Raw genomic sequence first — 27,249 nt, forward strand, 5'->3', positions numbered from 1 at the left:
CTGAAACCATTCTACCAGCAAAATGGTTTCAGTGAGTAATTTATTAATTGTGTTTGCTTCTGAAACCATTTATCTGGTAGAATGGTTTCAGAGAGTTGTAATCTGAAACCATTTTGCTGGTAAAATGGTTTCAGTAAGTTGATTATTAGTTATTTGCTTCTGAAACCATTTTACCAGCAAAATGGTTTCAGATTACAACTCTCTGAAACCATTCTACAAGCTAAATGGTTTCAGAAGCAAATAACTAATAATCAACTTACTGAAACCATTCTACCAGCAAAATGGTTTCAGTGAGTAATTTATTAATTGTGTTTGCTTCTGAAACCATTTATCTGGTAGAATGGTTTCAGAGAGTTGTAATCTGAAACCATTTTGCTGGTAAAATGGTTTCAGTAAGTTGATTATTAGTTATTTGCTTCTGAAACCATTTTACCAGCAAAATGGTTTCAGATTACAACTCTCTGAAACCATTCTACCATATAAATGGTTTCAGAAGGATTTCGGTGTCCAAATCAAACGAACCAAGTCTCTATTTGTAGGAAAAAAAAATTATGAATTTTGGTATAAAAAATAAAAAATAAAAAATTAATTTACGACGAAATAATCGAGTTTAAAGTAGTGAAAAATTGTGTTTTTTTTTCGGTGTCCAAATCAAACGAACCAAGTCTCTATTTGTAGAGAAAAAAAAATTATGAATTTTGGTATAAAAAATAAAAAATAAAAAATTAATTTACGACGAAATAATCGAGTTTAAAGTATAAAATGAAAAAAATCACGCAGACCCATTCATATGCTGACACGTGGCTGCCTTTTTCAAAAGCAAAATTTTCTCTCTCCAGCATATAATCTAGTGTGGCGCAGACAAGATGATCAGATAGATCAGGATGATCTGGTCTGTCTGATTGATCAGACAGTCTTAATGAGATCACATCTTGGCTGTCTGATGGAAATCAACGGTCTGTAACCATGGTCCTTCCGTACGCGCGCGACACTGGATCCACGTCTATTAATTGTTTAAGAAGGTGGGGCGCGTGTTGTTATTTTTTTTTTTTTATATAAAATTACAGAAATGCCCCTGTTGCTCTATTCTTTCAAAAATTAAAAGAATGGGTATTTTGGTCCAACTCAAAAGGTGCACCTTGCTAACTTAGACCTAACTAGGGTCTAAGTTAGAAAACCCCATATATATATATATATATATATATAGTGGGTGTAATGATTGCTATTGAAACTTCCTACTCTAGTGGATGGCATCAACTTTGGTCGGAAACGGATTCTCTCGCGGTGACTTTAGTTTTCCGCAATTCTGATATGATTCTTTGGCGTGTTCGGAATCGTTGGTTGAGTTGTGTCGATCTTACAAAAAAGATGATGTTTATTATTTCTCATATTTTTAGGGAAGGAAATCAATGAGATGATGTTCTTGCTAATATTGGTTTGCATATTTTCGACTTCCAATGGTGGGATACTATACCTCATAATATGTGTAATTTTTTTTCTCGAGAAATAGATTTTATTTTCCTGAACATAGATCCCCTCACTTTTTCCCTTTGAATTTTATAGGTAAGATTTTTAATAAGTCAGTTGTAATTTGTTTAGTTCCCACTTGAATTTTGGTCTAGGCCTCCCAAATTTTGTATCTTTTTTTTTCTCTTTTATAATATGTATGCGATGGCTCGCTTTTTAAGATAAAATAACGAATGAGTGTGAACATATTGAGATGTCTTTATTTATCTTATTTGAGTCATTACTTTTACTTAAAAAAAATCTTAACATATTTATCTATCATTAGGTTACTATAGTAATACAATACAATAATCTTGAATGGAATACAAGATAAATGTGTTAAGATTTCATGAATGTTGACCTAATAATTTGAATGTGTTTAGCTCTAGTCATCATACAATAATCTTGTATCATACATACACTCAATTTATTTCAAATTGGAAAATTTCGATTAATTTGGGTAACGAGGTGAACCAAAACTGATCCAAACCAACAAATAGACATAATGATGATAACATTTTAATCTAAGTGATGACATAGCATTTGGTGTCAAAGGTGGAAATTGCATGATCATGAACAATAAAAGTAGCAATAGCAAAAACCATTGTGTTCACAATAACCATAATTTGCATGCTCCGATTGCTTGCATTTTGAACTACATGATGAGTTATCAATACAAGGCCCCGACCATGTTCTACTTTTGCTTCTACAAATTTTTGCTGCTTCGACATCTACACATAAAAATTTAAAATAGTAATAATAATTATAATATGTAATAAAGCAAATTAAGAACTTTATTAACTATAAGACTTATAATTGAAGAAGTTTGTACCACTTGAGGAAAGAAGGAGAAGAAGAACAAGAGATAGGAACATGAAGGCGTTGTAGAATTTACTAGCAAACAAACCCATAATTTCTAAGTGTAAATAAAATATTTTATTTGAGTAAATAAATGAAGTTATTTGAATTTGAATATCGAGTTGGGGTTGTGTTTTTTTTTATATATTTATAAAATTTTTAGTTTATTATTTATATCAATTTATTTTAATCTGCCCATATAGTCTGTCTAAAGCCAATTCATGGCAATATTTTATATTTTTATTTTTTTGAGAAATAATTCATGGCAATAGTTATTGCGCCGAAAATCCATTTTCAGTTATGTTTTAATTTACCCATATAGTATATATAAGAGTCAAGACATAACAAATTTAAATGTATAAGAACACTTTGAGGAAAAAATTGGTCATTTTTATAAGAAATTTTGACCGATTTTCAAATGTTTTAAATGTTTAATTTCACTTATGCCCTTAAATATTTATTATGAGAGTAAATGTTGGGTTTTTGTAAGTTGGCTACATTTTGCAAAAACATATTTTAGCCAAGTGTTGAGACAAGTGTGCTGACCCCAAGTGTTGTGACAAATGTTGTTACACTTTGGAACAACATCTGACTCTGTATCGTGCGCGCCAGCTAGCGGGTTTAAATTTCTACTCAATCTTTTGAAGATCTGTTTGAAGAATTTGTTCAAGGTATCTTGCAGAAGAAGGCGCACGTGTTTAATGTGTTTCATGAGGCAGCTAAACCCTAGTTTTATTTTCCAAAGGAATTATATTTTTGGAAAATATATTTTTGCGGTTTCAAAAATATAACTATTGATTTCAAAAATATATCACTGCTGCCGCAATTCTAGAAGCCCTAATTTTGTCTTGAAGCCCAAGTCATTCTACTACTATAAATACGAAGGCAAGCATATGGTTTCAAGTATCTAAAATCGTGTTCTTACAAAGCGTGTGTTTTAGGGATTTTAGAGTGTTAATTGTGAGCCTATCTTGTGTCTCATTGATGCAAGCTTAGGACCTGAGTGTTATTGAGTTGTAAGTGTGAACTTCTCCTAAGCTTTAAAGTACGGAGATTGTTCTGTTGTGTTGTGTGGTTTACTCGCAAGCTTTTAAGCAAGAGTGAATCCTAGTTTCTTAGGAGTGTGTCTCCACCTGTTGTGGTTGTGGAATTGAATAGCAGCGCTGTCTGTGTTGCTAAGGTGGGAATTGGGACGGGGTCTCATATCTAGGAGTTCCTAGGTAGAAGGGTCATTGGGTAGTGATTAAGTGAGAAGTTGTAAACGGGTGAGTTTAGCTTCGAAGTAATACTGCTGATAGTGGACTTCATTCCTGGATTGGTATCCCCCAGAGTAGGCTTTAGGCTGAACTGGGTTAACAACTCTCGTGTGTTATTTACTTTACTGATTGTATTGTTTTATGTTATTTGCTCTGTTTATAAGACAAGTGTTGGCGCACCAGTGACAACATCTGTCTACAACAGACAAGTGTTGCTACACCTTGAGCAACACCTGTCCACTGTGTGCCAGGAATTTCAATTGGCATCAGAGCAGGCACCCTGTTCTGAATTTTAGGGTGAGCTCCAGGGAAATCGTTTCTGGCAAGGATGGACAAAGAAGGAGGTTTTGTTACCAGACCACCTCTCTTGGTTGGCGCTTCAAACTATGACTATTGGAAGTCCCGCATGATGGCCTTCCTAAAACAAATTGATAGCAAGACATGGAAGGCAATTCTGAGAGGATGGACTCCACCTGTGAAGATGGACAAAGATGGTAAACCAACTCTTGAGTTGAAATCTGCTGAAGAATGGTCCAAAGAAGAAGATGAGCTTGCTCTTGCAAACTCAAAAGCATTATATGCGCTATATAATGGTGTTGACAAGCACATATTCAGACTCATCAAAAAGTGTGTCTGTGCTAAGGAAGCTTGGACAATTCTTGAGACTGTTCATGAAGGTACTTCTAAAGTGAAGATGTCTAAGCTACAACTCCTAACAACTAAGTTTGAGAATCTAAGAATGAATGATGATGAAACCATTCAGGATTTTCACATGACCATACTTGATTTTGACAATCAATTTGATGCCTTGGGTGAAAAGATACCTGAAGAAAAGCTGGTAAGAAAAATGCTCAGGTCTCTACCTAAGAAGTTTGACATGAAAGTCACAGCTATAGAAGAAGCAAAGGATATCACAGATATGAAGCTAGATGAACTGGTTGGTTCACTACAAACCTATGAGGTAGCCACAAATGAAAAGATGGATAAGAAAAACAAAAGTATTGCTTTTGTTTCAAATGCTGAGGAAGAAGATCAACTGAGTGACACAGAATCTGAACAAAGCATCTCTGATGCAATGGTTCTTTTGGGAAAACAATTTAATAAGGTGCTAAAGAGAATGGACAAACGCTCTAAGACAGGTGCAACTGACATTGGTCGCAACACTTACAGGAATTTCAGAAAACCTGTAACAGATGAGAAATCAGCTCCAAATAAAGGTGTTCAATGCCATGAATGTGAGGGGTTTGGTCACATCAGAAGTGAATGTGGAACCTTTCTGAAGAAACAAAAGAAGGGGTTAACTGTAACTTGGTCAGATGAAGATTCTGAAGGAGAAGCCGATACTGCAAAAGCTATACATGTATTGACAAGTGTTTGCACATCTGACACTGAATCATGTGAAGAAGAACTAACCTTTGATGAGCTTGCTGAATCATATAAAAAGCTGTGTCTGAAGAGTGCAGAAGTCTGCAGAGTCTCTGAAGAGCAAAAAGAGACAATCACTAAGTTGCAAACTGAGAAAGCTGTTAATTTGTCAAGAATCTCTGAATTTGGTACTAAATGGGAAGATAGTTTAAAGATCATTGAGCAACAGAAGGCAACTATCATCAACTTAGAAGCTGACAAGATCAAACAACTGACTGAGATAGCCCATCTGAATGAAGAGGTAACTGAACTAAACTCTCATCTTGAGAATTTAAAGAAGCATGTTCTTAGGCTATTCAAAGGAAGTGATCTAGATGAAATCCTGGAAACTCTGCCTGCTCCTAGTAGATCCAAAACAGGCATTGGGTATGAATACAAAAATGTTAATAGGATTATGGATTACAACAAAGAAGGGAAATATATGCCTGAGACAAGTAAACAACCTTCTCCAAAAATGCATGACAGGATGTCGCCACACCTGGCTCCTAGACAGCAGAGACAAGTGTCACCACATGTGGCACCACATCAGCAAAGATGGCAGAGACCTAGATTTATACCTAGACCTAGAAGCAGGTACCACTCATGGAGATGTCACCACTGTGGAAGAAAGGGACACATAAGGCCTTACTGCTACAAATTGTATGGTTATCCAAGTGAAGTTCCTCAAGAGTCTGATCCATCCATTACTAAAACAAGGATGGAATGGAAGCAAAAAGATGATGCAATCAATACCAAGGAGTATACAGCTGAAAGCAGTGGGAAAAGTTTGATTGCCCATACGTCTCTCAGAGCCTCATCAAAAGAAGATTGGTACTTTGATAGTGGTTGTTCTAGACACATGACTGGTGTTGAAAAATATTTAAAGGAAGTAAAATCCTATGCCACAAGTTTTGTGACATTTGGAGATGGAGCAAAGGGGGAAATCAAAGGTATTGGAAGACTGATTGACCATGGTCTACCAAAACTTGAAAATGTTCTCCTTGTAAAAGGACTAACTGCCAATCTAATCAGTATAAGCCAACTATGTGATCAAGGCATGAAAGTCAACTTTACAAAAAATGAATGTCTGGTCAGCAATAATGGAGGAGACATCCTTATGAGGGGTGTTAGATCAAAAGACAACTGCTACTTGTGGATTCCTCTTGAAGAAGGTAATGTATCTACATGTTTCTTAACTAAAAATGAAGAGGTTAAGCTGTGGCATCAAAAATTAGGACACCTTAACCTGAAGAGCATAAAGAGAGTCATATCAGAACAAGCTGTCAGAGGACTACCAATCTTACAGATACAGGAAGGCAATATCTGTGGTGAATGTCAGATTGGGAAGCAAACCAAAGTGTCGCACCAAAAGTTGCAACACTTGTCCACCTCTAGAGTTCTTGAGTTACTACATATGGATCTGATGGGGCCCATACAAGTTGAGAGTCTTGGAGGTAAGAAATATGTTCTTGTTATTGTTGATGACTTCTCTAGGTATACTTGGGTGAATTTCATTAGGGAAAAATCTGAGACTTTTGAAGAATTCAAAAATCTTTGTGTACAACTTCAAAAAGAGAAAGACTGTGGTATTGTAAGAATCAGAAGTGACCATGGTAAGGAATTTGAAAACTCTAAATTTGCTGATTTTTTTGCTGCTGAAGGAATAATTCATGAATTCTCTTCACCAATTACACCTCAACAAAATGGTGTGGTTGAAAGAAAGAATAGAACCTTACAAGAATCTGCTAGAGTAATGTTGCATGCCAAAAATGTTCCTTACAAATTCTGGGCTGAAGCCATGAATACAGCATGTTACATTCACAATAGAGTAACATTAAGGAAAGGTACTGCTACAACATTGTATGAACTATGGAAGAATAGGAAGCCTACTGTGAAGTACTTCCATGTGTTTGGGTCAAAATGTTATATTTTAGCAGATAGAGAACCTAGGAGAAAATTGGATCCCAAAAGTGATGAGGGGATATTTTTAGGTTACTCAACCAACAGCAGAGCATACAGGGTTTTTAACTCCAGAACAAGAACTATGATGGAATCAATTAATGTTGTTGTTGATGACAGTGATACAACAAGTGCAGATCCAACTGAAGAGACAGATGTCATAACACCTGTCCCAACACCTGATGATGATCAAACTGAACCTGAACCTGATCAACATTCTGAGTCTACTACAGAGGTTCCTAGACCAAACAAGGGACCATCTACTAGAACACAGAAGAATCATCCTCTGGAACTTGTCATTGGAAATCCAAATCAAGGAATTGCAACAAGAAGATCAAAAGAAGCAATTTCCAATTCATGTTTCATATCAAAGATTGAACCAAAGAATGTTAAAGAAGCTTTGACTGATGAATACTGGATCAATGCTATGCAGGAGGAACTAACTCAGTTCAAAAGAAGTGAGGTATGAGATCTAGTACCTAGACCAGATGGTATAAATGTTATTGGTACAAAGTGGGTGTATAAGAACAAAACTGATGAAAATGGTGATATTACTAGAAATAAAGCCAGACTTGTAGCACAAGGATACACCCAGATAGAAGGAGTAGATTTTGATGAGACTTTTGCTCCAGTTGCTCGCTTGGAGTCCATAAGATTACTTTTGGCTGTGGCATGCATTTTAAAATTCAAGCTATATCAAATGGATGTAAAAAGTGCATTCCTAAATGGCTATCTAAATGAAGAGGTATATGTTGAGCAACCAAAAGGGTTTGTAGATCCAAGCTTCCCTAACCATGTTTATAAACTAAAGAAAGCACTTTATGGATTGAAACAAGCCCCTAGAGCATGGTATGAAAGATTGACTGAATTTCTTGTCAGCCATGGATACAAGAAGGGTGGAAATGATAAAACCTTGTTTGTAAGAGAAGAGAAAGGGAAGCTAATGATAGCTCAGATATATGTGGATGATATTGTATTTGGTGGAATGTCGCGACAAATGGTGGAACACTTTGTGCATCAAATGCAATCTGAATTTGAAATGAGTCTTGTAGGTGAGCTAACTTATTTTTTAGGTCTTCAGGTCAAACAAATGGAAGACACCATATTTATCTCTCAAGAAAAATATGCAAGAAACATTGTGAAGAAATTTGGAATGGAAGGTGGTAGTCACAAAAGGACACCTGCACCTACACACTTGAAACTTACCAAAGATGAGAAAGGGGTTGATGTGGATCAAAGTCTCTATAGAAGTATGATTGGGAGCTTGCTATATCTCACAGCTAGCAGGCCTGATATCATGTTTGCAGTTGGTGTCTGTGCAAGATATCAATCTGAACCCAAGATGAGTCATCTGACTCAAGTAAAGAGGATCTTCAAATATGTCAATGGCACATGTAGCTATGGAATTTTATACTCTCATGGTAATGATTCTACCTTAATTGGATATTGTGATGCAGATTGGGCTGGAAGTGCTGATGATAGAAAGAGCACCTCTGGTGCATGTTTCTTCTTGGGAAACAATCTAGTATCTTGGTTTAGTAAGAAGCAAAATAGTGTGTCTCTATCAACAGCTGAGGCAGAATATATAGCAGCCGGGAGTAGTTGCTCTCAATTGTTATGGATGAGACAAATGTTGAAGGAGTATAGTGTTGAGCAAGATGTCATGACACTTTACTGTGATAATCTGAGTGCTATCAATATCTCTAAAAATCCTATTCAGCATAGTAGGACTAAGCACATTGATATACGCCATCATTTTATAAGAGAGCTTGTAGAAGAAAAAATTGTTACACTTGAGCACATTGCATCTGAAGAACAATTAGCAGACATCTTTACTAAAGCTTTGGACGCAAGTCAATTTGAAAAACTGAGGGGCAAATTGGGAATTTGCCATTTTGAAAATCAATAGCAGTTACTGCATGAAGAGCGTGCAGCAGTTGATTTCTCTCTCCCACTTTTGGTGCACGCTAACTTAAGGGAGTTATTATTGTTTTTTCAAAACCAACCTATCTTCACGCAAACTTCTCATCTTCTTCTCTCTCTCACACAAATCAACTCAACTTCCACTTTTTATTTACTCAGAAAACTTTCAACTTCCATCTTCTTCAATCACAAATTTCACCACATTTTACTCACTATGTCTGACTCTGCAAAATCCTCACCAACGAAGACAGATGCTATTCCATCGCTTCAAAAAGTGGTGATTGACGCTGTTCCACTCAACACCGTACCTTCCACAAGTCCAACGATGAGGAGAAAATCAGTTGCAAAGAAGGAAAAATTATCACGAACGAGTATAAATCCTTCATCTCCCTCCGCGTCAATTAAGAAAACAAAGAAGAAGAGCAAGAAATCGCGAACTGAATCAAGAAGGGCCTATACAATGTCTGAACTGTATAATGATCCATTGCCATCAAGTGATGTCCCTACACCTGTCTTTAATTCTGCAGAAGCGAATGTTGATACATCTGGTAAGACTTCTGTTACTTTAGGTCTTAATGTTGAAAATCCTGCTGAAACCCTAGGTTTAAAGGATCCTGTTGTGTCTGAAAAATTGGGGAAAACTGCTCCTAAACCTCCTACTGCTGTTAATACTGATATTGGTGCTTCCACTGAGACCAATGAGGCTGTTGCTACTGAGTCTCTCAAGAAAACTACTCCTGAGACTCATGTTGCGCCTAGTGTTGCAACACCTGGCGCTGTGCCAAATGTTGTGCCAGATGTTACCACATCTTTGGCACAGGAAAATATTGAGGATCATTCTGAGTCTGATGAGAGTCCTCAACCTAAGTCTGCTGATAAAGAAACCGTTCCTAATAAGGTTGTAGATGAAAATCCTGAGGTTGTAATTGTTAATGAAACAACTGTGAGTGAAAAGTCTATTCCTGCAAATTCTGAAGCTAGTGTGGCTAGGAGGACTAGAAGTAGGGCTGGTAAAGGTGTAGAGACTGCTAACACACCTGTCCAAACACCCAAACCTTCTAAGGCTAGAAGAGATACTGGTAAAAAGCCTCTGTATGGACCTCCAAAACCTGTCAGTAAAGTGGTTCCTAGGACTGAAACTAAGAAAAGGAAAGCTCCACCTACAAGTGATTCTGAGTTTGAGCCAGAGACAGATGTTGCTGCATCTGGCAGCACATCTAGGAAGAGTATAGGAAGGAAGAAGGTGCCTCAAACTGTTCCCTATGCTCCTTTGGATAATGTCTCATTTCATCTGGAGAATGGGTCTGCAAGATGGAAATTTGTATATCATAGGAGGCTGGCTCTGGAAAGAAATTTGAAAGCTGATATTCTTGAATGTCCAAGTATTGTTGAAGCTCTTGAGTATGCTGGTTTGATGAAAACTGTGGTAGGTTTGGACAAGTGCTATGACAGGCTTGTCAAAGAATTTTTGATAAATGTGGCTGACAACTGTAATGATCCTGCAAGTCCTGAATACAGGCAGGTATTTGTTCGTGGTAAATGTGTTAAGTTCTCACCAACTATAATCAACCAATATTTGCAAAGGGATTCTGATGAAGTGACTCCTCTAAAAGTCACAGACAATGAGGTCTGCAAGGTCCTCACTGGTGGAAGAATCAAGGTTTGGCCAAGCAAGGCTAAGTTGGCTGCAACTTCCCTCTCACCATTTTATGCTGTTCTGAATAGGATTGCTGCACATAATTGGGTGCCTACGACCCACTCAGGTGATGTGGCCAGAGGATTGGGAAAGTTCATCTATGCTGTGGGTACCAAGGCCAATTTTGACTATGGAGCTTATTTCTTTCAAGAAACTTTAAGTCATGCTCTGACATATGCTGTTGAAAAGCCAGTTGCTCTCCCCACTCTGCTATGCAATATCATTCTTGAGCAACACCCAGATATACTAAGGAGTACTGATGTCCCTTGTAAAAGGAAAGGGGTGTTGGTGATTGAGCAGAGGCTGCTGGATGGGACAAATGTTGCAGCAGGTGTTGGCACATCTGTCCAGGGTGGTGTACTCTCTAGGAAGCAGATGATTGCAAACTTGACTGAGACCAGCAGAGCTCTTGAGGCCAGGAAGCTGAAAATAGATCGTGTGATTGAGGCACTCAAGGCTGAGGAAGCTGCTGAAATGGCTGAGGGTGAGCCAGATGGACAAGAAGGAAAAGAGGCTAGTGAGTCTGAGGATGGTTCTGAGGATGTGATGGAGGACTCTGATGAAAGTTCTTCAATCTGATTTCTGACGTTTCCTTATATTTGTTTCTGATGTACTTTTGGTGTTTCTTTTGTTGTTCCTTTATGGGCTAGATCCTGAATTTCTAGCACCTGTGTGTGCTCTATGGTCTGTGATCAGTGCATTTTAATGCACATTCTTCTACTATTGTACTAGTGTATTCCTATGGTTTAATTTACTATTTTCACTATTTTAAGGTGTTTTTATATTTAAGTTTATTTCTAACTCTATTTTATTTTCGCACTTAATTTATGAATAAATAGCACTTTGACACCCTTCCGGTCCGCAGGTCATAACTGGAGTTACAAATATCGGATTGAGACGCGGGAAGATGCGTTGGAAAGCTGAGATCAAGAGCTACGACTTTTATGTTGAGGCCAAAACCCAGTTCGGAGCGCAAGTGTGTCAAATAATTGCGTTTATGTTCCAGACGAATTTAATTTCAGCACAACTTTATATTTTTCGGCCCAATTGTTTTAAGGCCCGTTCCATGTATTATTTAAACCGAAAAAAAGGCAGCTAGGGTTATTTTCATTCTGATTTCACGAGAAACCAATCCCCAGAGCAGCCACTACCTTCATGGAGAACTAAACTTATTTTCAATCCATTGGTGTAAGGAATTTTGTTCTTGATTCTTGAGGTTCGGTTTTATTATCAATTCATATGTTTATGCTTATCATATATCAATTTTCGTGTCTCCTTCTTTATGTATGAGTTTGATACAATTGATGCTTAATTATTCTGTTTCATATTCATACTATCGAGACCATTCGAATTCATTCATCGCTTGTATAAATTAATTTGAATAGAAATTGATATATGCTTTTTCGCTTGTAAAAAGGGGCTGAATGAATTATCGTTATGATTTTATCTATGTTATCGGTGACGCTTGATCATCTCCATAGTCAATTGAACACGTTGGTGCTTAATCAACGATTCTTTATAGAATTGATTTTCGCTTGTTAAATTAGTTCCATAATCAGCCCAGCATAAACTAACGAACAATCTTATGAGAACCTAGGATAGATGATAAACAAGATTTCCTAAAACCAATGGATTGATTACTTTCACATTGATTAAATTCGTTATTGTTGTTACTGTTTTCAAAACCGAAAACCCCCAATTTGCAATCTTTAAATTGATTCTAACATTGTTAAACCGATTGTGAGTCCTTGCGAAACGACCAAGGTTACTACCTTGTACTACTTATTTTAAAATTATTTTGATCACGAAACGACGGTGATTAAATTGGCGCCGTTGCCGGGGACTCTCAATTGATTTTAGCTAATATTAGACTCAGTTTCTGTGTGGTTGCGTTCTAGCCTTGCTTTCCCGTGTTTTCTGGCTTTTACGTGCCCTAATAATCAGTTTTCGTAAAAAAACAGTTTTCTGGAAAATCTTCTCCAAATCTAGTGTTTCCTGTACCTGTTCATTAGAAAAAAATCATAGTTCAAAATCCCCTATTTTGGAACAAAATAGGTGACGGAAACCTAAAAAGTTCAAATTCCGTGTTTTACTATTTTATTTTAATTTATTTCTGTTTTTATAGTTTCAGAAAATTCCAAACTAATTTCCAAAAATCTTATTTTACTTAATTAGACTAAATTTCGTGTTTTTATATTTTTCTGAATCTATTTTAACCATATCTCTTCTTTCTTTTTGTTTCATTAACGAATCTGATTCTGATTCTTACATAGTTTCTCTTTGCATACTTTATTTGATTCTAAACTTGCTTTTGATAACATGGCTGAACAAAGAACACTAAGGCAGCTTGCTGCTCCTGATGTCAATTACAATGGTCTATGCATCCAATATACTGACGTTGATATTCCTTTTGAATTGAAATCTGGTTTGATACACTTGTTGCCCAAGTTTCATGGTCTTGCAGGTGAGGATCCGCATAAGCATTTGAAGGAATTTCAAGTTGTTTGTTCTACACCATTGAGGCCTGAAGGTATAACAGAAGATCACATCAAGCTCAGAGCTTTTCCATTCTCGCTCCAGGGTGCTGCCAAAGATTGGCTGTACTATCTTGAGCCGAATTCTATCACAACTTGGAATGATTTGAAGAAGGTCTTTCTAGAGAGATACTTTCCCGCTTCTAGAGTTGCGTCAATCAGAAAAGAAATATGCGGCATTAGGCAGGGAAACGAATCATTGGCAGAATACTGGGAAAGATTCAAGCAGCTAGTTTCTAGTTGTCCTCAACACCAGATCACCGAGCAATTACTCATCCAGTATTTCTATGAGGGGTTGCTACCAATGGATAGAAACATTTTGGATGCTGCTAGTGGTGGAGCACTTGTTGATAAAACTCCAGCTGCTGCAAAGGCCTTGATCGAGAACATGTCACTCAACTCGCAACAGTTTACAACTAGAAATAATTCTGCAAGTGTGAATGAGGTTCAGTCTTCCTCTCCTTCCATCAAGGCGCTCGAAACCAAGTTTGATGCTAGAATTGATGAACTTACTTCCTTGGTGAAACAGTTGGCAGTTAATAGACCTCAAATAGCTAAAGTGTGCGGCATTTGTACTTCTACTGAACATCCAACCGACACATGTCCTATTCTGCAGGATGAAACAATAACTGAGCTACCTCAAGCATATGCAGCAGCAGCAGCCCTTTACAATCAGAACAGGTACAACAATCCTGACCTCTCCACCAACCAGTATCATCCTAGTTGGAGGAATCATCAAAACCTCAGATACGGTAATCAGTCACAGGCTGCAGCCCCCTCTGCCCCACCAGCCATCCCTTCACCTTCATTGGAGGACCTTGTCAAGCAAATGGCTACAAGTAACATACAGTACCAACAATGAACAGATGTTAGCATTCAGAACTTGACAACTCAGATGGGGCACATGACAACACAGATGGGACAAATGGCTAATGCAATAGGCCAATTACAAGCTCAGGGCTCTGGTAACCTTCCTGCACAAACAGTGCCGAATCCGAATGTGAATGTGAGTGCAATTACTTTGCGATCTGGAAGAGTGTCAGAACCAGCACCAGAGAAAAAGAAGAAGAAAACCGTTGCATCATCATCTGCTCCTGAACCTCCTTCTGTTACAACTGAGACCGAACCCGAAAAAGAAAGAGTATATGTGCCACCAATTCCTTTTCCTCAAAGGGTGCAGAAAAATATCAAGAAGACAGTTGAGGAAGACAAGGAGATTTTAGATGTATTCAGAAAATGTGCGGTTAACATTCCTCTCCTTGATGCAATTAAACAGATTCCTAAATATGCAAAATTCCTGAAAGACTTGTGCACACACAAGAGGAAGTTGAAGGGAAATGAGAGAGTCAGGTTGGGACGAAATGTTTCTGCTTTCATTCAGCCCAAAACTGGTTCCTCAGCTAATGTCTCAGTTCTCAGTCAAACCATGCCAGAAAAGTGTGATGATCCAGGAGTTTTTGCTATTCCCTGTTCCATTGGGGATCACAAGTTTGAAAATTGTATGCTTGATCTGGGAGCAGGTATTAATGTTATGCCTAGTTCTATTTATAATAACCTTGATCTTGGTCCTTTGCAGCCTACAGGTTTAATCGTACAATTAGCAAACAGGAGCAATGCCCGCCCTGCTGGGAAGGTAGAAGATGTCCTGGTGCAAGTTAATGACTTGATTCTTCCTGCAGATTTCTACATTCTAGACATGGAGGGAGAAACTAATTCCAGCAGGGCACCCATCATTCTAGGCCGACCATTCATGAGAACGGCAAGAACAAAAGTTGATGTTTATGATGGAACCATGTCCATGGAGTTTGGCGACATTGTCGCTAAGTTTAACATTTTTGATGCCATGAAACATCCCGTGGAAGAACATTCTATTTTTTATATGGATTTAGTTACTAACACTAACCTTTGCTCTATTTGTGCTAAGATTGAATCTGATTTGCAGGATAATAACATTCATACAGGTGAAGTTGTTGTCAATGAGGCAGTCTGTACGGTTAAAGTTCTTGACATTCCGGCTGCCCCAACCAAACACTCCCATGATAAAGAAAAGACTACGCACTTCCATGATAAGATGATTTCCAAAAAGAAATTTTCTGTTGGCCAAAAAGTCTTGCTGTTTAAGTCTCGCCTGAAAGATATGGTTGGTAAGTTTCGATCCAAGTGGATTGGCCCCTTTGTCGTGACTAATGTTTTTCCTTCTGGTGCTATAGAAATTAAAAGTACAGGTACTGGCAAGGTTTTCAAAGCAAAAGGACAGCGGTTGAAGCTGCTCCATAAAAGTGTGGAAGGGCTTCCACCAAAACCACCAGACATAGAAGCACCAGCACCAGCCGCTACACCTTAGCCCCTCGGGTGTGTTCCTTCCTTTACTCTCACTTTATGTTTAGATTACATTGCGGACACTGTCTGGTTTAAGTGTGGGGGAGGGACATTTTACATTTACATTTACATTTTTGTGTTTTAAAAAAATAAATAAATAAATAAAAAAAATTGTCATGAGTAGTCACATGTTCTAAGGCTAGGGCAGATAACTGTAGGGTCAGTGAAATTTTTGGAGTTTTTTGTTTTGATACTTGACATGATAGTCTTTGCAACTTAATGCACAACTGCTTGAACACTGTCAAACTTAGTAATGTCTAGATAAACCTCTGAAATATTTATTCTTTAGACTAAGTTCTCTAATTTCAATATAATGGAGGGTATGATTAGAACTAAGTGTGGGGGAAAGGCTAGAGTAACAGATGGACCGATCATTGCTATTAATTGAGAAAAAGGGAAACTGCTTAAGAGCTAAAACTAATGAATATAATAAGTTCCTGTGCCTGAAACTGGAGGAACAAGTTCCTGTGCCCGAAACTGGAGGAACAAGTGCTGTGTAGGATGCTCTACTCTGAGTAACAGGTTGGACTTATTACAAGTAAGATCCCGTCAGGTGAAAAGGTGGAGTAGTACCTAAAGCTTAAAAACAATAAATAATAATAAACAATAATTCTTTTCAAAAAATAATAAACAATAATAAAGCTTGAAAGTAGTTGCCCCTGAGTTGATGTTGAAAAGCTTTGGATCTCTTGAAAAGAAATAGCCCCCCCCTAGTCTGAAATTCTGGTTAAATCTGAAATTATAGGAAAAGAATGACAGCTTAGCATCTAGAATGGTAGTTTCAGAGAGGGATCTTGACATTACTTTGGTTGATGTTGCGTTAAAAACACACCTAGAGCAAGTGTACTCTAGCGCAGAAGTAGTATAAAAGATTATCGTATCCACAGAGATTAATTAACAAGTACCAAACTATTTAAGATTATTTATTATTTAGACCGACTAATAGTGGAGGTGTTTTTTATAACTAAAAACATAAATAGAAAATAACAACGAACATGAACAAAAGTAAAAGTTGTGATTCAAAATAGAGAGGTCTAGGGTCATGGTTTCACTTGCAATTATTGATTCCCTATGTTTAGTTCCACTTGAATTCCTTTATTTTAACTCAATTACCAATCCCTTTACTAAAACTATTAACCCGTTTGGTCATTCGTGATTAATATTCTTTTCCCTAAATTAACCCCTTGTTTGGTCATGCAAAGAGTTGAAATTCAAGAAAAGCATAAAGCACAAAAAGGTTGAATGATTGGAAGACTAAGATTAAGGTTTGGTCATGCAATAATCTAAGTCTCATTTATCCTATAGGTCCACCAATTAACTGCAGTACGGTCGCTGATCAATCAATTGATTATAAACATTCATAGGTTGATCATTCCTAATCATGTGATAAAATCAATAGGATAAAATTAATTGAACTAAAAATAGAAATTCAAACAAGAAACTAGAACATAAAACTAAGACATAGTATAAGGAATTTCAATTACAAGATGTACCATAAACCCTAGAAGAGTATTTAGCTACATATAATCATGAAGAACACTAAAAGATTCATGAAATTAAGAGAAGAGAATAACCCAAAAATACTTCAATTGTTGTTGGTATTCTCCTCTATGTTCTTCAATCTCTGCTTCTCCAAAACTGTCTTCTATGTACAACGTGTTTAGAGAACAGAAGAAAAGCGTACCCCCAGTGTTCACCAAAGAGCTCTATTTATACTCCTTGCCTTCCAATTGCTTAGCCGCCTTCGCAAATCTTCAATATTAAGTCTTGTATCACCGCTAATCCACTTGATTTTAAGCTCCACTTGATTTTAAGCTTTGTCAGACCTTTTTCAACTTGCCATCCTTTTCATTGTGTTGCTGCCGCCTCTCTTACCCTTGAGAAGGCACATGTTACTTTCCTTTAATATTCCTTCGTGTTTGATTTCTTTTGGACCTGTAACATTGTTTTAATTTCATTTTCACATAATAATAATAATAATAATAATAATAATAATAATAATAATAAATAGTATAAAATATATAATGTTTATCTTTAAGTGATTCAAAAAGTAGATTTGCATTTTTTTAGCTTTTCTTCTCTTTTGTATAATATAGTGCAAATCAAGTGAGTTATTTATATAATAATAAATAATTACTCTAAATTAACACAAAAAATATTTACATAAAATACACTAAATTGGAGTTTATCAACTCCCCCACACTTAACCTTTGCTTGTCCTCAAGCAAATTTCCTGGCTTACTACATTTTCAAAAAGGAAGACAGAGATAGCTAAATGAGAGACCAAAAATTATAATCAACAATGACAGACAATATATGATATATGAGATGTCAAAAATTTGCCCAATTAGAGACTTTTAATATGTCCATGAAAACTATCTTTAAATGAACAAGGATATTCTCACAATCTCTCTAAAGTGTTTAGGGACTAGGCAAATAAGCACTCAAGTTTCCACAAAATGCACATTACCATAAGCTTGTAATTTGACCGATATCTCCACTAAATAGTCTACATGCATGCAAAAGTTGAGGTCTTACGGGTTGTAACGGGGCCATGGTTAAGTTGTGTAAGGTGGGATATAAGAAGAAATGGATAATCAAAGGGGTAAAAATACAAGAAACAAATAGCAACCTTTGAAACAAAAATGGAGCTCATATATACTTTATACTTTTAACTGTTGCTTCAAACTCCAAATCAACACCTCTTCCTTTCTTTTCTACCAAAGTGTGTTCTTTCAATAATATTTTTTCTTTCTTTCTTTCTATCATGCTCATTAAACAATTGAGCAACTCAAACATGAAAATCTTATTTTTCTTCTTTTCTTTTTGGTCTTTTTGTTTTGCAATTCTCATTCTTTTGAAAGAAATGTTCACTATAACCACACAACCTACTTTTATTTCTTTCCTTCCTGCTCATCATACATATTTTCTTTTGAATAGTTACTCCACTTTCAATTTCAAATGGTTACCACAAAAAAAACAATATACTTAATCATATCTAGGTACCAAGGAATAAATAATCAATAGGCTCAAAGTGGGCAACTAAGGATGATTTTAAAACAATAAAATTAAAGGCCAGAAAAAATACCTACAAATGCCCCAACAATTTTCACATGATGCAGATCAATTTTCGCTTTATCACGGTCACAAGACAAGTTCTAGAATGTGACAAAATGGGAAACACACTCACACAAAAAGAAGGGGTCAAAACATATACTTAACAAGTAATCCCCTTTATAAAGGCTCAAATCTCACATATAGAAGTTGGTTCACAAAAAGATAGTCAAGACGAAACATTATGCTAATTATTAGCTACCTAAAGACAACCCCATTATCTCAATTGAACAAGTCTGTCAAAAAATTTCAAAGGCCCCTCAAAGGCATAATCTCTATTTTTCAATTGTTTAGCATAGTTCAATCAAAACAAGCCAGAAAAATGCAATCAACTAGAACTAGCAAATGTCAAGTGCCAAAATATAGACCCTCCCCCACACTAGTTCAGAATATGGTCAAAATTCAAAACAAAATATTCAACTAGACACAAAAGTAAATAAGTGAGAGAGAGTAAAAGTAGCTTCCCTTAGAAAGCTTTCAACCATTGAGGCGAGCGACATATCTCACTTGGAGCAACCCTTCATCATAATGTTTTGCAACTGTCCATTAACTTTGAAAGTAGTGTCATCTTCTATAGAAACCTCAAGTGCTCCGTGAGGAAGAACTCCAGTGACAGTGTAACGTCTGAACCATCTTGAGTGCAACATTTCAGGATAAAGATGCTGATTTTCTTCAAAATAGAATTAAACATACCAACATAATAAAAATATAAGAAACTAAAATATAAAACAATAAACATGGGTTGCCTCCCGCGAAGCGCTTATTTAACGTCCTGAGCTTGACGAGAGCCAAATAATCAATCAGGTGGCTCTCCAAGGGCAAATTTCACCTTTAAGGCATTGCCCCTTCTTAATTTTCTAACCATGTGGTTGACATTATTCTTTCTTTTTCTATGTGGTGGATGAGTATCAAAGTAAAGTGAAATTTTTATCTTGACTATATCCACCATTATGCTAGAATCCTGCAAAATAGGAAATTTTTCCAAAGAATCCTGCATTCTTAAATCACTGAAACTGTTATGAATAACCACATTGTCAAAATAGGAAGAAATAAAATGAGAGAAATTTTCAATTGAATTTAGAGCTTTCAAAACATCATCTTCCTTACCACACCTTAAATTTACCTTTCCCTTGTGAACCTCAATTACAACATCACCAATTGTTAATATAGTTTGACCCAAAATGATTGGCGATTCTTTACTTTCTTCCATATTGAGAACCACCAAGTGTTCTTCATCATTGCTCTCTTCAGTAAGAGCTTCTTCATTTTCTATGGACACATGCTCCTCATGCTTCAATTCTTCACTTAAGTCTACACCACTAATGAGAGTGACATTTTCATGTTCTTCCTCTTGCTTGGGCTCAAGATGTGTGGATATTGAGTCTTGAGGATTTTGAGATAACTCAATAAGAGTGTTTTGGTTCAAGGTTGTAAGTGTCTCATTGACATATGGCTCTTCCGCTTGTTCTGGACACCAACGTCTCAAGCAAGGTGGTATGTAATTAATGTCCCTCTTGAAAGGGTGAGGATCATGTTGCTCCCCATTATGGACAATTTCACCATTATCCCATATACTTCTTGTCGGACATTTTTCACTTTCATGCCCCACTAAATCACAATGTTCACAAGGAAGAGAGGTATATATCTCACATTGCCTTTGAAGAATTTCCAATTTAGCTATTATAGCATCCAATTTAGCTTCTATGATGTAATCTCTCATTGTTTTCCTCTCAGCCATGACTTTTTCTTTTCCTGCAAAATACAATCAACTACAAACAGGCTCTTGAGAGCAGGTGAGTACGCAGAAGTGATATTAAGAATGGAAAATAACAAAATAAATAGACAAAAACTGTACAATGTCTAAATTAATAAAAAAAATCTTTTTCGTCAAATATTGTTAAATTAATCCCCGGCAACGGCGCCAAAAACTTGTTGCGTTAAAAACACACCTAGAGCAAGTGTACTCTAGCGCAGAAGTAGTATAAAAGATTATCGTATCCACAAAGATTAATTAACAAGTACCAAACTATTTAAGATTATTTATTATTTAGACCGACTAATAGTGGAGGTGTTTTTTATAACTAAAAACATAAATAGAAAATAACAACGAACATGAACAAAAGTAAAAGTTGTGATTCAAAATAGAGAGGTCTAGGGTCATGGTTTCACTTGCAATTATTGATTCCCTATGTTTAGTTCCACTTGAATTCCTTTATTTTAACTCAATTACCAATCCCTTTACTAAAACTATTAACCCGTTTGGTCATTCGTGATTAATATTCTTTTCCCTAAATTAACCCCTTGTTTGGTCATGCAAAGAGTTGAAATTCAAGAAAAGCATAAAGCACAAAAAGGTTGAATGATTGGAAGACTAAGATTAAGGTTTGGTCATGCAATAATCTAAGTCTCATTTATCCTATAGGTCCACCAATTAACTGCAGTACGGTCGCTGATCAATCAATTGATTATAAACATTCATAGGTTGATCATTCCTAATCATGTGATAAAATCAATAGGATAAAATTAATTGAACTAAAAATAGAAATTCAAACAAGAAACTAGAACATAAAACTAAGACATAGTATAAGGAATTTCAATTACAAGATGTACCATAAACCCTAGAAGAGTATTTAGCTACATATAATCATGAAGAACACTAAAAGATTCATGAAATTAAGAGAAGAGAATAACCCAAAAATACTTCAATTGTTGTTGGTATTCTCCTCTATGTTCTTCAATCTCTGCTTCTCCAAAACTGTCTTCTATGTACAACGTGTTTAGAGAACAGAAGAAAAGCGTACCCCCAGTGTTCACCAAAGAGCTCTATTTATACTCCTTGCCTTCCAATTGCTTAGCCGCCTTCGCAAATCTTCAATATTAAGTCTTGTATCACCGCTAATCCACTTGATTTTAAGCTCCACTTGATTTTAAGCTTTGTCAGACCTTTTTCAACTTGCCATCCTTTTCATTGTGTTGCTGCCGCCTCTCTTACCCTTGAGAAGGCACATGTTACTTTCCTTTAATATTCCTTCGTGTTTGATTTCTTTTGGACCTGTAACATTGTTTTAATTTCATTTTCACATAATAATAATAATAATAATAATAATAATAATAATAATAATAAATAGTATAAAATATATAATGTTTATCTTTAAGTGATTCAAAAAGTAGATTTGCATTTTTTTAGCTTTTCTTCTCTTTTGTATAATATAGTGCAAATCAAGTGAGTTATTTATATAATAATAAATAATTACTCTAAATTAACACAAAAAATATTTACATAAAATACACTAAATTGGAGTTTATCAGTTGACAGTGGGAGACAGTACACACACACACGCAAGATTATTATTGAAAGTTGATAGATAAGAATTGTGCCAATCTTTGAATTTTGACCCAAGGTTTGAAGCTTGAAACCTGGAATATGTTGACTGCTTGTGATTTGTTTTTAAGTTTTTCATTTGAGTTTTGCTCGGAGTGCAAAAGTTCAAGTGTGGGGGAATTTGATCAGTGCATTTTAATGCACATTCTTCTACTATTGTACTAGTGTATTCCTATGGTTTAATTTACTATTTTCACTATTTTAAGGTGTTTTTATATTTAAGTTTATTTCTAACTCTATTTTATTTTCGCACTTAATTTATGAATAAATAGCACTTTGACACCCTTCCGGTCCGCAGGTCATAACTGGAGTTACAAATATCGGATTGAGACGCGGGAAGATGCGTTGGAAAGCTGAGATCAAGAGCTACGACTTTTATGTTGAGGCCAAAACCCAGTTCGGAGCGCAAGTGTGTCAAATAATTGCGTTTATGTTCCAGACGAATTTAATTTCAGCACAACTTTATATTTTTCGGCCCAATTGTTTTAAGGCCCGTTCCATGTATTATTTAAACCGAAAAAAAGGCAGCTAGGGTTATTTTCATTCTGATTTCACGAGAAACCAATCCCCAGAGCAGCCACTACCTTCATGGAGAACTAAACTTATTTTCAATCCATTGGTGTAAGGAATTTTGTTCTTGATTCTTGAGGTTCGGTTTTATTATCAATTCATATGTTTATGCTTATCATATATCAATTTTCGTGTCTCCTTCTTTATGTATGAGTTTGATACAATTGATGCTTAATTATTCTGTTTCATATTCATACTATCGAGACCATTCGAATTCATTCATCGCTTGTATAAATTAATTTGAATAGAAATTGATATATGCTTTTTCGCTTGTAAAAAGGGGCTGAATGAATTATCGTTATGATTTTATCTATGTTATCGGTGACGCTTGATCATCTCCATAGTCAATTGAACACGTTGGTGCTTAATCAACGATTCTTTATAGAATTGATTTTCGCTTGTTAAATTAGTTCCATAATCAGCCCAGCATAAACTAACGAACAATCTTATGAGAACCTAGGATAGATGATAAACAAGATTTCCTAAAACCAATGGATTGATTACTTTCACATTGATTAAATTCGTTATTGTTGTTACTGTTTTCAAAACCGAAAACCCCCAATTTGCAATCTTTAAATTGATTCTAACATTGTTAAACCGATTGTGAGTCCTTGCGAAACGACCAAGGTTACTACCTTGTACTACTTATTTTAAAATTATTTTGATCACGAAACGACGGTGATTAGTCTGTAATAACTGCACACTGATATTCTCTATGCTCTGGTACACTATGATTTCCTATTCATGATGTTTGTCTAAATTGTGGCTAAAAAGGGGGAGTAGTGTGTGTGTGTGTGTCAAGTGTGTGGACAGATGTTCTCACATCTGGAGACTGTTGACTGTTTTTGCTTGAAATATTCGTATACTCGTATTGAGGGAGAATGTGAGTAATATGCATGTACTGAGGGGGAGTAGTGAATATTCTTTCTCTATCTGGTGTGTGTATGCATGAATTCAGGGGGAGTGTGAGTGATATTATCTCTTGATCGCCTGAATGTTTGATGACAAATGTTGTGCCAAGTGTTAGGGCACCTGACTATTGAGTCCACTATCTACTATGACTGAGAATTTATTTTTCTCAGATGCCTATGGGAATTTATTTTTCCCTTGTGTTGTTCCATGAGGCTAGTTGTATTTTATTCCGCTGTTGCATTGCCTCTGATACTACTTATTTCTCTTGGAAGTAGTCTTACTATGTGTTACTTTCTTTCCTAGTTGTGTGATCATGTTGACTCGAAGGAAAGGTAATACTGTATCTCTCTATATACTGGTCTAATATTGTTTTAGCCAAAATTTGCCAAAGGGGGAGATTGTTGGGTTTTTGTAAGTTGGCTATATTTTGCAAAAACATATTTTAGCCAAGTGTTGAGACAAGTGTGCTGACCCCAAGTGTTGTGACAAATGTTGTTACACTTTGGAACAACATCTGACTCTGTATCGTGCGCGCCAGCTAGCGGGTTTAAATTTCTACTCAATCTTTTGAAGATCTGTTTGAAGAATTTGTTCAAGGTATCTTGCAGAAGAAGGCGCACGTGTTTAATGTGTTTCATGAGGCAGCTAAACCCTAGTTTTATTTTCCAAAGGAATTATATTTTTGGAAAATATATTTTTGCGGTTTCAAAAATATAACTATTGATTTCAAAAATATATCACTGCTGCCGCAATTCTAGAAGCCCTAATTTTGTCTTGAAGCCCAAGTCATTCTACTACTATAAATACGAAGGCAAGCATATGGTTTCAAGTATCTAAAATCGTGTTCTTACAAAGCGTGTGTTTTAGGGATTTTAGAGTGTTAATTGTGAGCCTATCTTGTGTCTCATTGATGCAAGCTTAGGACCTGAGTGTTATTGAGTTGTAAGTGTGAACTTCTCCTAAGCTTTAAAGTACGGAGATTGTTCTGTTGTGTTGTGTGGTTTACTCGCAAGCTTTTAAGCAAGAGTGAATCCTAGTTTCTTAGGAGTGTGTCTCCACCTGTTGTGGTTGTGGAATTGAATAGCAGCGCTGTCTGTGTTGCTAAGGTGGGAATTGGGACGGGGTCTCATATCTAGGAGTTCCTAGGTAGAAGGGTCATTGGGTAGTGATTAAGTGAGAAGTTGTAAACGGGTGAGTTTAGCTTCGAAGTAATACTGCTGATAGTGGACTTCATTCCTGGATTGGTATCCCCCAGAGTAGGCTTTAGGCTGAACTGGGTTAACAACTCTCGTGTGTTATTTACTTTACTGATTGTATTGTTTTATGTTATTTGCTCTGTTTATAAGACAAGTGTTGGCGCACCAGTGACAACATCTGTCTACAACAGACAAGTGTTGCTACACCTTGAGCAACACCTGTCCACTGTGTGCCAGGAATTTCAGTAAATATGAAAAATAAGTAAGTTAGTTGAATTAAGAGTAATCAAATAAGAGTACAAGGAGTACATTTAAATTTATAAGAGTATTCAATGAAAATCACTATGTAAATGTGCTTCTTTGGTATGTGTAATTTTTTCAAAATGTTTCTTATAAAAAGGACACAATGGAGTATTATAAAATAGATGTGAAATAGATGGATTTAAAGTTGGATTCTAAATCTATATGAAAATGTTAAACAGTGTCCTCAATACATTATTTAGGTATATATACTAAATTTGTACATTCAACATCTTAAAAATATAAAAGTCATATTTTTAACATTAATTTTATCTTTAATTTTATTTTTTATATGCTTAACTAGTGTCCTGAGTGCATTATTTAGCATGACTCAATTTATATTCATTTGTCTTTTTTTTTGTCTATTAGTTCGTTAGTTTTTGTTGAGTGATTTCTCTTGGGGTGCTCCTTTCAGCTGGTTCGTCCCCTCTCTCTTCTTGGTGGTTGCTCTGGATGATCGTGGTGGTTTCTAGGAGTTATTTTCTTGTGTTTTAGTGATGTATCTCTTTTTTTCTAATTTTGTCTTTAGTTTTCGTTGAGCACTTCAGATATTCCTATTTTATACTCCGACTCATGTTTTTTTATTTTTATATATAATACATATTTGCCATTAAAAAAAATCCATTAGTTTTGTTAACAAAAGAGATTCAATATATATATATATATATATATATATATGTGGGTCAGGACTCAGGATCAAATGACACAAACCAAATGATTTTTGATTTGTCTGAAATTTTACACAAATGATGTATATGATATAAACTTTCAATCCAACAGTGGATTTTATAATATTTATATCGGTTAAAACTTTATTGAGATGTGTAACATTTGATGTCAAACTAGTTTGTGTCATTTGATCCTGACCGATATATATATATATATATATATAGGGGGCTGCTAACTTAGACCCAGTTGGGTCTAAGTTAGCAAGGTGCACCTTTTGAGTTGGACAAAAATACCCATTTTTTTAATTTTTGAAAGAATAGAGCAACAGGGGCATTTCTGTAATTTTCTGCAATTTTACACGCGCCCCCCACTTCTTTTTCCCCCCAGGACACGTGTCACGCTATTATTGCATAAAATCCACGCGCGTGCATCACACGCGCCGACAAGCGCGCGTGGTCTGAAGGATGGGCGGAGAGAGAAAACTTTTTGAAAAGGTAAGGCCACGTGTCAGCATATGATTGGCTACGTTAATTTTTTTCCATTTAATACTTTAAACTCGATTATTTCGTCGTAAATTAATTTTTTATTTTTTAATTTTTATACCAAAATTCATAATTTTTTTTTCTCTACAAATAGAGACTTGGTTCGTTTGATTTGGACACAGAAAAAAAAAACCCAATTTTTCACTACCTTAATCTCATTTTTCACTACCTTACATCAACTCACTGAAACCATTCTACTAGAAAAATGGTTTCAGAGTACAAATCTCTGAAACCATTCTACAAGCTAAATGGTTTCAGAAGCAAATAACTAATAATCAACTTACTGAAACCATTCTACCAGCAAAATGGTTTCAGATTACAACTCTCTGAAACCATTGTACCAGATAAATGGTTTCAGAAGCAAACACAATTAATAAATTACTCACTGAAACCATTCTACCAGTAAAATGGTTTCAGAATACAACTATGTGAAACCATTCTACAAGCTAAATGGTTTCAGAAGCAAATAACTAATAATCAACTTACTGAAACCATTCTACCAGCAAAATGGTTTCAGATTACAACTCTCTGAAACCATTGTACCGAATAAATGGTTTCAGAAGCAAACACAATTAATAAATTACTCATTGAAACCATTCTACCAGTAAAATGGTTTCAGAATACAACTATGTGCAACCATTCTACCAGTAAAATGGTTTCAGAAGCAAACATTAGTTTTTAATTACCGTTTTATCTCATTTAATTAACTAAAAATAGTTTCAGGTCTCCAAAAATTTCATAAAATATACCAAAAGTTCCAGAATATTATCTACTATTTTCCTGGTATAATGGTTTCAGTGAGTTGGTTGAGTGGTGCGTGTTAAATTACAACACACAAGTAACGTATTTAGTAGACAAAAAATGAGTTTAAGGTAGTGAAAAATTGCGTTTTTTTTTCGGTGTCCAAATCAAACGAACCAAGTCTCTATTTGTAGACAAAAAAAAATTATGAATTTTGGTATAAAAATAAAAAAATAAAAAATTAATTTACAACGAAATAATCGAGTTTAAAGTATTAAATGGAAAAAAATCACGCCCAGCCAACCATT

The 27,249-nt window shown here is 35.8% G+C and overlaps 1 protein-coding gene and 1 long non-coding RNA gene across 2 annotated transcripts; one reads left to right on the forward strand and one right to left on the reverse strand.

The window, feature by feature from the left end:
• Positions 1–1,820: 1,820 nt before the first annotated feature.
• Positions 1,821–2,485, reverse strand: LOC123923918. The gene is made up of 2 exons (XR_006814525.1): positions 2,339–2,485; positions 1,821–2,237 (listed from the first exon to the last, which is right to left on the reverse strand). It is a non-coding gene; the product is annotated as an uncharacterized LOC123923918 (long non-coding RNA).
• A 6,881-nt stretch (positions 2,486–9,366) lies between these two features.
• LOC123922740 lies at positions 9,367–16,383 on the forward strand. Its single transcript, XM_045975436.1, has 5 exons — positions 9,367–9,860; positions 10,359–10,586; positions 12,876–13,888; positions 14,003–15,372; positions 16,261–16,383. The coding sequence occupies exons 1-5, from the start codon at positions 9,367–9,369 to the stop codon at positions 16,381–16,383; spliced, it is 3,228 nt and encodes a 1,075-aa protein (XP_045831392.1).
• Positions 16,384–27,249: the final 10,866 nt, after the last annotated feature.

The sequence above is a fragment of the Trifolium pratense genome, linkage group LG4 (genome assembly GCF_020283565.1).
Source record: "Trifolium pratense cultivar HEN17-A07 linkage group LG4, ARS_RC_1.1, whole genome shotgun sequence".
Classification (NCBI taxonomy): domain Eukaryota; kingdom Viridiplantae; phylum Streptophyta; class Magnoliopsida; order Fabales; family Fabaceae; genus Trifolium; species Trifolium pratense.

Coding starts and splice junctions, on each gene's coding strand:
- LOC123922740 (XM_045975436.1), top strand. CDS start 9,367: ATGTCTGAACTGTATAATGATCCATTGCCATCAAGTGATGTCCCTACA. Junction 9,861..10,358: donor GAAACAACTGTGAGTGAAAA/GTCTATTCCTGC, acceptor GTGCTATGACAG/GCTTGTCAAAGAATTTTTGA. Junction 15,373..16,260: donor AAAGTACAGGTACTGGCAAG/GTTTTCAAAGCA, acceptor CTGAAATTATAG/GAAAAGAATGACAGCTTAGC.